Genomic DNA, 12,276 nt, shown 5'->3' on the forward strand with positions numbered 1-12,276 from the left:
ATTCATATTAACTCAGAAATTTAAACCATTTTCTTCATAGAAGAGTGTGCAGTCACTGTATCTATGAGTTGTCTTTTTATCTACATTTGAATGAAACCTTTCTTTCTGTCTTTTTCGTGGTCTCAGTCACCGGCGGTTCAAGCGCTCAAACAGCGTGACGGCAGCAGTACAGGCTGATCTGGACACTCCGGACTACACACCAGCTGAATCTCCTGTCACAGATTTCCCCTCCTCGGGCTGCTTGTCCCGGCAGTACTCACGTGATGCCGCCACCTCCACCGTCAGCATCCAGGGCTCAGGGAATCACTACCACGCCTGCACCTCAGATGAGTATGAGGACGTTGGCTTTGATCCCTCCATCCTGCCTCCACCTGACCCTTGGATCGATAGCGTAACGGAAGATCCCTTGGAAGCCGTGGGCCGCTCGGTGTGTCAGCGAGACGGCCGCTGGTTCCTGAAGCTGCTGCAGGCGGAGACTGAACGTATGGAGGGCTGGTGCAGGCAGATGGAGCACGATGAGAAGGAGAACAAGCTACCTGATGAAAGTTAGTGTTTGGTTTACCCATAATGAAGGCTTCTAGTAGGCCAACCATCTTTAAAGAAAGTAAAATACCTTTTTTTAACATTCTAGTTAGTTTTGTATGTTCTGTGTATTGTTTAAGTGACCAACTGGCATGTGAAAATAATGACATTTTAAGCTGTATTAACTTACATCAAATTAAATATGGATGATTAAGGATGCAGAAATTTTTGCTGAAATGGCACAGGCAAAAATGCAACAACTATTTATTGAATTAATCTCATCTGCATTGAAGTAATCTGCCCCCTGCTGGACGTCCTGGTCCACGCAGTGTTTTCTTGACAATAAACCTATCTCTGTAGGCTCTCCTAAATGTAATAATCATAATTGAGCTTAATAGATTTTTTTTTCAAGTCTCAGAAGGAGCAGAATTCTACATTTCTATTGCTGTAGGGCTGTTACGCATGTTTCTGATGCTCACCTGTTTGTTTTTGTGTGTGATGTTCAGTCCTGGGGAAGATCCGCAGTGCAGTGGGAAGTGCACAGCTGCTTATTTCCCAGAAGTTTCAGCAGTTCAGGGAACTGTGTGAGGAAAATCTGGTGAGTACTAGTAGGAATGATAGAGTAAACGTTTATTTGACCGAATCAACTTAAACTGTCAATTGAAGCAGCATTGAACTGACTTGAGGTGAATAAGAAACTGTTTATAGCTGATTTGAACTTGTTTTGAAATTGATGAACTTTAGACTGTTATTGTGTAAGCAACTTGAGCTAATTAATGACGCTATTGTCTCTTTAAAAAGTTCCACTTTTGTTCCTTCTCTTGGCTTAACAGAACCCAAACGCTCACCCACGGCCAGTGGCTCAAGATCTGGCAGGGTTCTGGGACATGCTTCAACTTTCCATTGAGAATATCAGCTTAAAGTTTGATGAGCTTCACCAGCTCAAAGCCAACAACTGGAGACCCCTCGACCCCCCCGAGAGAAAGGTACAACAAACTTGCAGAATCAGTACAGAGTCACTGACAGAAGAAGAATAAGAATCCAGACATGCTAGCTGCCTGATCGCAGGGCAGCGTTGCGTTTTGTTTTTTTCATTCATGTGCATGGTCTGTTGCTTCTGTAGTGTGATATTATGCATTCAAGTGTGGGCACTGGCAATAAAAAACCTCCAAAATCCACAATATTATTCAAAATATTTACCTCCGGAAGTGTTACTGTTGTGTCCCTGCGGCTCATGTCAGTCTGTTGGTCTAATGTGACTGTGAATGTTTCACTCACTCTTAATTTCCTGACATCCTCTTCATGTTTGCTTTGTTTGTTTGTTTGTTTGACAGTGAGCTGTTTTCAGAAGTCATTCCATCCGGCACGCACCATGGGGGCAGCGGCCCCCAACCTCTCACCCCCGCCGGGCCGCTCTCTTACCGCACGCAGTCGGCCGCGGAAGCGTTAGCTTCGCTCCGTAACGCTAGCCGCGGCTGGCCTTAGCGCTGTCTGTGTGCAGGTGTGCCATATTGCTGTCTGGGCTCGTCTTTCTCCGCCCGCCCGCCGCAGCGGCTAACTGACTGTTTGTCATCCCTGTTCAGGAGAGAAGGCTGCCTCCCCCAGTGCCAAAGAAACCCCCGAAAGGCCACCCTCCCCTGGCCAGAGATCGCTCGCTGGAAAGCACCGAGAAGCAGCGTCAGGAGGCGCGCAAGCGTTTGATGGCGGCCAAACGAGCTGCTTCGGTACGGCAGAACTCGGCCACAGAAAGCGCAGACAGCATCGAGATCTATATACCTGAAGCCCAGACCAGATTATGAAACTGCCAAATGCCAAAATGCACTCACACAGGAACGCCCAAGTGCAGAAATCCGCCGCGAGCACAACACGTCACACAGATCTATACTTGCCTAATGCTAAGATCACTGTATATTAGGAGCGACATACACCAGCACCATGATAGCACAGTAGTAGTAATTTGACCTTTCATTACTGAAACAAATGACATCCAAGATAGATCTACATCATATTTCTATGACCCTTAAGACTTCAGGACAAATGACTTGTTTAATTTTACACAAGTGAAAACAAGGCTGTTTTTTGGGAAAGACTATTTCAGGGTTTATGAAAATCTGTACGACCTGAACATCCTGTGGTGGAAATGATCGAGGGACTTTCGTTTTGTACTTTTTTCAGTATGAATATTCAGATTTTTTATTTGAGAAGCAGCACTGCATAAAATATGAAAAACTGTTTTCATAGTTTGTCTTGAAAATATACTACCGATCTCTTTTGCAGATTTCTTAGACAAATCGAAAGTTACAAAAGCAGAATTTATTTGAAATGGAATCTTTCGTAACGCTACTGATGACTTTACAGAACGCTCACTTTGGATCAATTTAAGGCATTCTTCCTGAATAAAAATATTAATTTCTTTCAGAGAAAAATAACTGGCCCCGAGCCTTTTTGTCCTTGAACACTGGCTAATTTTTTTTCACTTGTTTTAAAGATTGTTTTAAAAAGTTAAAGAATATGCCAGTGCTTTTACACAAAGTATACTAGTTTTAAAGATACATTATGTCTTATGCAGTCATGCTTCTCAATTCATCTTGTTTCAAAGATTTCAATATAGTTTTACTAGAAAATATGTCAAAAACTCTCATCTCGTCAAGAATATGACTTTTGCAGTGTGTAATTATATACTGCTGGATATACAGCAGAACTGTCCCTCACAGCCTCGCTTGTATTTGTGTCAAATTAAATATTTCTACCCTGAATAAAATCTATGACTAGATCATTCACACAGCTCAGCCACTTTATATACACTCTTTTTTATGCATGTGTGGTTACATTCAGTTTGTTTGTAAACACATAATAGACATGGTTACACATGCACACGTGCATAACAACCTCTCTCGTTCACCTTGTAGATAAATATGAGCATATACACACGTATATAATTTATCATTTAACAGTTTTACACAGACTTATCACACAAGCTGGGTGTTTGTAATATAATCTGTCTGTACCTTTTTCCTTAAGAGTTGAAGGAATGTTATAGCAGGTTTAATGTTTTACTTCTCCAGTCGTTCCATTTGTCTTTCTCTTTCACACGCTGTCTTAATCTGATGATCTAAAGAGATGTGATCATAGTGAATTATGTTCCTAGCCATGTGAAGTAGGTAAACTCGCTCTCTCAGTCCCTCTAGGAAATACTGTATCCTGTTGGTTTTTTAGCATTTCTGTTTTCTCAGAAGAGCAGAAGAACTGCTAGCAGTTCTTTCCTGCTTCTATCCCGGCCCTTTTTTTTTTGTCGTACAATTGGAAAATGATGACCATATGTTGAGCTAAAAGCAATACTCGTAAGAAATTCTAATATTCCTACATTATTTTGATGTAGAGATTCTGTAAAACTGATTCATTGCTAATGAAAAGATGCCTTCACTATTCTGTAGCCATTTCTGTTTCTTGCCATTCTGATGCTTGCTATTGTGAATGCTTATCAATGGCCACTCATGAATAGTTCTTATTTTAAATCCTCTTTAGTCATACGTGGGACATTTAGGCACATTATTATATTCTTTAGTGTATTAAATACAAATAATCTTACTAATCATTTTTCTAACATAGATTTGGGGCCTTCTGTGGATTTTTATGTAGACAAGTAGAGGTACTTCAATGAGACGACTGCAAAAAAGTGACACTAGAAGGGGAGTTTTAATAAAATGCAAGCTTTTCATCGTTCACGAGATTATGTCTTTCCAGTAGCAATTTCAGTGACTTCATTTAATGTGTTTTAATACTGTGTTGGGGCACGGGGGGAAGTTTTTTGTAAGCTTTGTGCTCAAAAGGGTTGTGACTCTGAGAGGACCGTGTGACTCTGCCTGATCGGTCGTGTCAGGTGAGCTAAACTAGCGTTAAACTCTCAGGAAAAGACAGAGGTGAAGTGAGTGCAGCAAATTCAGGGTCTCCCAGTAGTGATGTTTTACGTGTGTTTTTGTGAGCGTGTTTGCGTGTTCAGTGCACACAGGTGTGAGTCTGTTTGTGTTTTGAAGAATGTATGTATCTTTATGGTAAAAAGGGGTGTATGTGAGCCTGTGTGCATCGTGTGTGTGTGAGAGAGAGTGTATAAAAGTGCTTCCTGATTTTATTGGTTAACACAATCTTTGAATTTTTTCTGTTGGTTGAAGTCAAGTAGCCTCATGAACTCGTGTACAGTATCAAAGCCCCTTGTTCTTATTTTAGTCTATATTGTTTGTACAAGAAAACAATGATGAGGATGTTCCTGTAAGCATGCAGACACAATAAGAGTCCTATAGATATATATCTAATTTATACTATTGTTTATTTATGTACTTATTTATTTGTCTTATCTATTTAGGGTTTATTTTATACTGTTTCGATTCTGTTTAGTGATCTGTCATGCCGCCCTCATATTGTGAATATGTTGTACTGTATGTATAAACATTATATGTGCATACATACAATGAACAAAGAATAAATTCTTCAAACTTTATTTGTCTTGAAATGTATTACAAAATACACAAACAATATACATAAAAAAAAGTTTATTTTTTTGCAATATTGTCACCATTTTTGATATATATTTGTTAGATATTATTATGAATTTAAAACCTTAGTGATGTAGGAAACACTGGGTTTGTAACGAAAAGGCTGGTTGTCATAATTTTGCTGCCTTGTAAAATATTACTGTTCAGGCGGCTTTTACGGGAACATTGGATATTTCTCAGTGGAATCTAAGCTCTTTTTTTCATATATAACATTTATAGTCCTAGTTTTTAGCGGGACTACCTTGGAGTGAATTCAGGTCAAATTAGACGCTTTTGCCAATGAGAAGATTGGGGGAAAAATGTCCCAATTCACTCGAATTCACACTTGTGGTGTTGTTTAGCGGCAAATACCCAGTTAGAACAAAAGGAGGCGCTGTAACGAAAGAAAATACTAGGCCAATGGTACGAATTTCAGAAGTAGGCCTATAAAGACAGGCAGTACAACATAAACAATGGCTTCATATTCATGAGATGGGGGATTTTAAGAGAACTAGTGGGATTCTTTACAGGTAAGTCAGACTAGGTAAGCATCTTTATTGCTGGCTGAACTGCGTGGAGGAAGAAGGGTGCTTGCAAAGCTAATATTCCTCATTATTCCTCAAATCGTCTGTGCATAACTCATATCGCAACAAACAAGTATGATAGCTTTATGCGGCTTACTGAGGAAACCAGTGTTATGAATTCTGTAGGCCTATGTGATCAGGCCATATACAATGTGCAATGTAATGTCAAATTGTGACACTGTTCCCCGTTCTTGAGATGTAATACGACAGTGCTATCTTCCAACACTAGGCGTCACTGAGGATCCAGCAACAAAGCACTTGTTGATCTTATGCACCTTGCAACGCCGCCATATACAGTAAAGCACATCTATACTAACTGTGCTAAGGTATTTTATAAATTAGCTTTTATTTGATAGTTAAACATAATTAGGACCCCTTTTGAAAACGATTGCACGAATCATGTTGGGATTGTTGACTGTTTCCCAAAAGTATCATTAGGTAACCAGTGTCTACCTGAATGAATATCTTGCTCTGGGGTTCGGTCAGTCACCTGCAAGAAAACCGCAAATTGAAAAATGAAAAGATCAAATATTTCTGACAGCACCGCATGGGGTCACCATGTCCTTGTGACTGCCAGGAATCGCACGAATGCGGCCTTAGTGAAAAAAAAAATGCTTCATAAAATAGACAAACAAGTAAAATAAAGTTGCTTGACACAAAGGCAACATTTCAGTAGGCTACTTGTAGAACTGACTGCGACATGAATATTTTGCGCTTTCATGTTAAGTGTAAACCACGCAAAAAGGCACATTTGGCACTCTTGATGGCTTAAACTGGGCCTTGTGTTATCGTTTTTGCAAATAATAAATATAGCTTTCTTGAATTAAATTGCATATAAATATTGATATTTGTCTTTTCCTCTTTTAGTTCATTATGTTCATAACCTTAACATATAGGTCAAATCGTAAAAAGAGCTTGGACTAATTAATATGAACGTACTTTAATTAAATTTAAAAAATTAACCAAAAAAATCAGTCTTTCAGTCAGTGATTCTCATTTGGAGGACCACGATCAAAACTAGCCTATGACTAATGCAGGTAATAAATTGTAACTAACAATAAAACCGTGCATAGTTTGGACATTGAAAATTTCGTGGTAAATCTTTTTCCATATATTGTTGACGTCAAAGGCCGTGCGCGGTGAAACGTTGTTGTATTTTTGGCGTATAAATCACGTCGCATATGACTAATATTAAGTAGCATACAATATTATGCCCTTTTCGTGTTTGTTCATTGGCTTGAAATATCACACCTCCGCAGTTGTTTATGCATTATCAAAATTGTCAGATGTTATGTTGTGCATAATGTCTGTTTGTTTTAAATGGTAATAAAATATCTTATTTTGAAGGCTTTTTCTTTACTCTTCTACAATTAAACAGTTTGGCTGTTTTGTTTGGTCGCACAGAATAAATCAACTAGGTTGTAATTTGTCATGAGCCAAATTTTACAGGGAATACATAGGCTAATAATTGTATTAAATTTTCCCTTAATTATATTAGGTTTGTTTCATATCGGTGTTCATATTTTGGCAAGATTTTAGCACTGTTTTTGTGTGTGCGTGTTGACGAACTAGAAATGTTGCGAAATTTGGACCTTCAGCACCTTTGCACCTGACAGCTCCCATTCGTTCTGCTTAAAAATAAAAATTTACTTGTTGGCTTGTGAAACTTTTTTTTTACATTCCACTATCCATGTAGCACTTATGACTTCGTTTCATGATATACGAAAAAGAAAAGATTCTTAATTTGTATTATTCAAGTTTGAATTTTTAAACTTGTCGGTGGTTGCTGAGATGTAAGACTTCTTTGTAGTTCATTATTTTGCAGGATGAATAATGAAGAGATATAGGAATAAAACTAATGCAGTGATACGGGCGACCCTCCACCCTCCACCCCCCGCCCCGCGCTCCTCTTTTCCTGAGGTTTATTTGCTGGACGCTATAAGACAAACACCTCACTAATCTGAAACAGCCTGCGGGCAGCCATATTTTCAGATTAACACAGATAGACAAATCAATTAGTCTAGGACGTAGTGAATCAATAATCCTCTTAATCTCCGCGAGGATAAACGTAATAATAACTATGTAACACTTTTATAGGTGCTGTTTACGCTTTTGAGGGGATTATGATTAGCCTATACGCTTCCAACTACATTCCCCAGTTCCTGATCTGTGAAACTGATGCTTTTAATAGGATAAATATGTCTTCCTTTAATGGGTTTAATCGAAGTTTTTATTCGATCAAATATCTTTGCTACAGTAGATATTGGCTACATTGAGATGCTGAGTCTGGCTGATAGGCTAATGAAGAATAAACCATTGCCTTTCTTGACACATTAAGGGACAATGCGTCCCCGTGTGATGTGGCACTTAAGAAAGAACGTTTTATTTGTTCATCCCTGTGAATGCAGGGATCCCTCCACACCCCACGACTGCCGTTCTAATTTGTCTGGCAAGCTGGAGAACGAGCGCTCGGTGCGCTGTTGCTGCTCCTGTTGCTCTGGCGCATGTGGCTGGATTCCCAGGGATCCCCAGTGTTCTGCAGCTTGCGCTCCTAACATCTATGACCCTTCAAAGAGGCCGTGAAAACGCGAAGCTCCTGTAGTCAATAGTTGTCTACCAGTCAACCTTTTTGAATACCAGGTCAATAAATGTAAAGTGTGGAAACAATGAAAGCCACTTGACAGGCGCGTCGACAAAGTGCGGTGCCTTTTATCGTTTTACACTACCCAACACGCGAGGACCAATGCCACTCACATCGCGCGGCTTTTGTTTTAACCACTGTTGGCTATTTTTTTTTTTTCTGAAAATAGATATTTTTAAAATGGCCCACGAAATGTCTTTCAGAGAAGCCATGTCAAAATCATGTCGCCAGAACATTGGCGGTTCAAGAGGTTTGCTGCACCTACTATCAAGCCCATATTACCTTGTTAAGTAGCCCAGTTATTGTCATTGATTGATTCATTTAATCTCCCTTTATATCTAATCCTTTCTCTAATCCTGTTTGACACAAGAGATTAAACGGATTAGCAGCGATTTCAACTGTATGTAGAATTAAATAAACTTTCCTCTCGTTAATCCAAACTGTTTTTAAAGCATCTGAAACACAAGAATAATAATGTATAAATTATGTTTTAATTGTTGTTAATAAAATTATTATTGTTGTTGTTGTTGTTGTTGTTTAAGCTTTTCACGTGTCTTTTCCTGCTGCTTGCAGCCTTTACTCGCCTCGTGAACTGTAATGTACCATGACCTGAAATAAGACGTCTCATTTATAATGCTGTAATATCTGTTCAAAAATCCATGTGTTGCTATTCCCATGCCAGCCCAAGGTCTGCAGCCGCGGCCGCTGAGATATGTGACATTGCTTAATTGATAGCGCAAAGGTGACGGTCACGGTCCTGTCTGTGCATAATGGCTCAATGACTCGCTTTGCTGAACAACCGGTGGGCGTTCAGGTGCCACTTGTGTCGCTCCACAGTGGACTACAGGTGCACCATTCCAATTCATGGGCAGTTTATATGCGCGTTACGCACTTGAACGTGAACTTTGTGCTCTTGGGTAAATAGTCCTTAAGTGTAATTTCTTATTTATGTTATGTTGAAAAACAAAATCATTAGGCTATTAATTGAAATGCACGCAATATTGACGTAGAAATAAGTTCTGGTGTGTTTGCACCTCGTCAATTTTGAAACTTTCAAGCAATAAATTAATTATATTAACAGTCCTCTTACAAAAAAAACAGACATTTATCAACACCTTTTTTAATATTCTAAATACGCTTTTTAGCATACAAGCTGTACGGCTGCTCTGTTCATTCAGCGCCGGCAGTGGGTCTCTTTGAGTGCAGAGCGCGCAAATGGTGTGATTCCCACGGATTGTCCCTCGCGTTGCAGCTTGCAGCGGGGTGCAACAACCATACACTCACCAGACCCTTTTTTCCCTTTTACTAACAAAGTGACCCCCTCCATCTTTATTTGAATAGCAGAGAATAAGGGTTGTTTATGGGCTCCAACCAGTTAGCATCTCAGGTACCGGCATAATTTGTTGTGAGGTGTCTTACAAACCTCCTCATTGGCGACCACTGTGAGGCACACTGCTCTTAAAGCCAGTACCAGCCCCCTACATAATAAAACCGTACCCGCTGCTTGTCGTTTCTCCGCTGGTATATTTATTCTTGTTTGTTATTCAACCACTTGTATAATGATGTCTCGTGTTAAAAGAAAACATTAAAGCACCACTTTATAGTACACAACTCCATCTCTTACAGAAATCTATGGGAATTTGTCGCTCAAATGCGTGGCGTTTACTCTACAATAATTATTTTAAATGCAATTTAGTTGGTATTTATAATAAATCTATTTTAAACGTTTTTAAAATAATTTTAGGAAAATTAACATTGAGGTTTGAATGCAGGATTTACCTAGGCTTCCCTACAGATTTTTATTTTATTTTTTATTAGGCTATTATTTTTTTTTTTGTAGGCTAAATGATTTATAGCTAATTTATAGCTAATCCTTTGTTCTCTCACTTTTTTTACATTTACATTCTCAGCTCTCAATGTGGCGATACCCTGCTTTTCAAAAGTACTATTGTCTAATAAATTATGTATTATTAATTATTTACCATATAGGGATACATAAGGTAAAATGTATATCTTAAAGTAGCCTAGCCTACGCTTTTTTTCTGAAAAGCTGCTCATTGGCTTATAAAAAAAAAACACTAAGATACAGTGATCTAATTTGTCGTTCTGCAGACGTATTTCAAATAGCGTTTCTCTTAGCTACAATTCAGTGCGAGTCATCTTTATGTTTGTTTTGCCATTCAGTTTTTTTCCGCCTGCTCAAGAACACGTATTGTTATAGAATTGGTCGTTTAGGGTGACTATAGGTTGTTCGTATTGAAAGCTGCAAACGCCCCCGCTTTAACGCTGAAGCTCTTGCCTTATTCTTTTGATTGTTTCTTGGACAGGCGAGTGTCCACTGCTTCGATACAAACGTGCGGCCTGGCATCCTACATCCCGTGATTGATGAGAGACCTATTCTTTACCCTTTCTGCCTCTTAAATGACAGCTCCTTTCACTGACATCACTCATACACAAATGTTTGTGCTGTATTGTATGGACCTCGTGGACAATCAATGGGGCTTTAACATAGCTGCACGTCTTGATAATTAAGAGGCCGATGGAAGGGGTTTCGCGCACGCGAATGGTGAGCGCTTGAATGGTTACCTGCTTTAAGAGGAGCCTCAAGGTGACGTGGGGTACTGAAGAAGACTAATTGGGGGCCCCAGGCAAATATAGGAATGGGGCCCTATACATTTGCACACATTTACCTAGATCAACCCTCGAGGTCCTTTTTTGTCGTGATGCTTGCTGCTGCACATTTTTTATGTACATGTTCTAATGGGATTCTTTAATTTACATTTATTCATTTAGCAGATTACTTTTATTATTTCATGTTGTAGACCACGAAATAGCAATTGATTTACCGTTTTTTTTTGTTTTCACATAAAACAAAATAAATTATAAAATGATAAACCTCAAAACTGAAACTTTATATTTCTGGGATGAGTCAGAAGTATAAATTATATTATTATTTAAAACAGAATTTATGTGAGTGAATATTCGCATTGGTCTGAACAAAAACTGTAGACTGGATTATTGAAAATGCACATTCATTCTCTGCCAGTAGGAGGTGCTTTTGGAGTCAGAAATATAGTGGTTTCCCACTGTAACAGCTCTAAACAAAACAGCTCAGCTCATAAATGGTACTTTATCAGGTAAAATGAAAATGTGAGTTACCAGCGTAAGCCTACATTTTATTTTAGTCATTTTAACTTAGGGCTGTCAATCAATTAAAATATATAATCACGATTAATGGCATGATTGTCATGAGTTAACTTGTGAATAATCGCAACTTAATTGCACGTTTTTATCTGTTCTAAATGTACCTTAAATGAATATTTTCCCCATGGTTGCACAGACAAGGCTTAAGCTAGTCCCAGACTAAAATGCATGTTTGAGCTGTCTCAACTGAAAATATCTTGCTCTGACATATCTTAAAACTCATTGTTCTGTGTCAATATGCACACCTGTAACACTTTCTTTTAAGGCATTTTTGTAATGCAAAAATTAATTTATGCAATAAATGTTTTATTATTAGTGAAACCAGTTAACAGAGCATGAAGAGTAGACATGTTTCATAGGTCATAGATGTTTTTCAAAGAACTTGTTAATGTCTATTAGACACATGAAAAAAAAAAAAAAAAACAGAAATACTAGCTTCCTATTACTTCTCTTTCTTTGCACTGAGCACTTTACACAAACCTGTTTGCATTTTCGCATGACAGGGCAGCTCACTTCTGAACATGCAAAAATGTACATTTATTATTTATTATTACATTTGTTTGCCTCTCTGTGCCACATACTGTATTTTGATGCAGCTAAATTCTCAAAACTGTTTTCATTGATACATTTGACTGTTTGTTGTCAGACAACGGGATGAATATGAAATAGTAACTGAAACGCGACCCATTAAGACTAACCAGCTCTCCCTTCCGAGAAGTTAATCTGCACAAAAATATATAATCGTGCCGTCGTCTGATAAAAATCAAATAGGCTACAGAATAGCTTGAAGACAATA

The 12,276-nt window shown here is 38.6% G+C and overlaps 1 protein-coding gene across 6 annotated transcripts in view; it reads left to right on the forward strand.

Moving 5' to 3' along the window:
• dlgap1a (discs, large (Drosophila) homolog-associated protein 1a) overlaps positions 1-5,017 on the forward strand; it is a 117,682-nt gene extending 112,665 nt beyond the window's left edge. For 4 of the 6 annotated variants that reach the window (XM_042718354.1, XM_042718356.1, XM_042718353.1 and 1 more), the window contains exons 9-12: positions 127-545; positions 1,029-1,120; positions 1,356-1,508; positions 2,106-5,017. In XM_042718354.1, coding sequence (XP_042574288.1) covers positions 127-545; positions 1,029-1,120; positions 1,356-1,508; positions 2,106-2,321 — 880 coding nt within the window. In that variant the 3' untranslated portion in view covers positions 2,322-5,017. Of the gene's footprint in view, positions 1-126; positions 546-1,028; positions 1,121-1,355; positions 1,509-1,856 lie in introns of all 6 variants that reach the window. The other 2 variants (XR_006154014.1, XM_042718358.1) reach the window with 2 other exon arrangements.
• The last annotated feature ends 7,259 nt before the right edge of the window (positions 5,018-12,276 follow it).

The sequence above is a fragment of the Cyprinus carpio genome, chromosome B2 (genome assembly GCF_018340385.1).
Source record: "Cyprinus carpio isolate SPL01 chromosome B2, ASM1834038v1, whole genome shotgun sequence".
Lineage (NCBI taxonomy): Eukaryota > Metazoa > Chordata > Actinopteri > Cypriniformes > Cyprinidae > Cyprinus > Cyprinus carpio.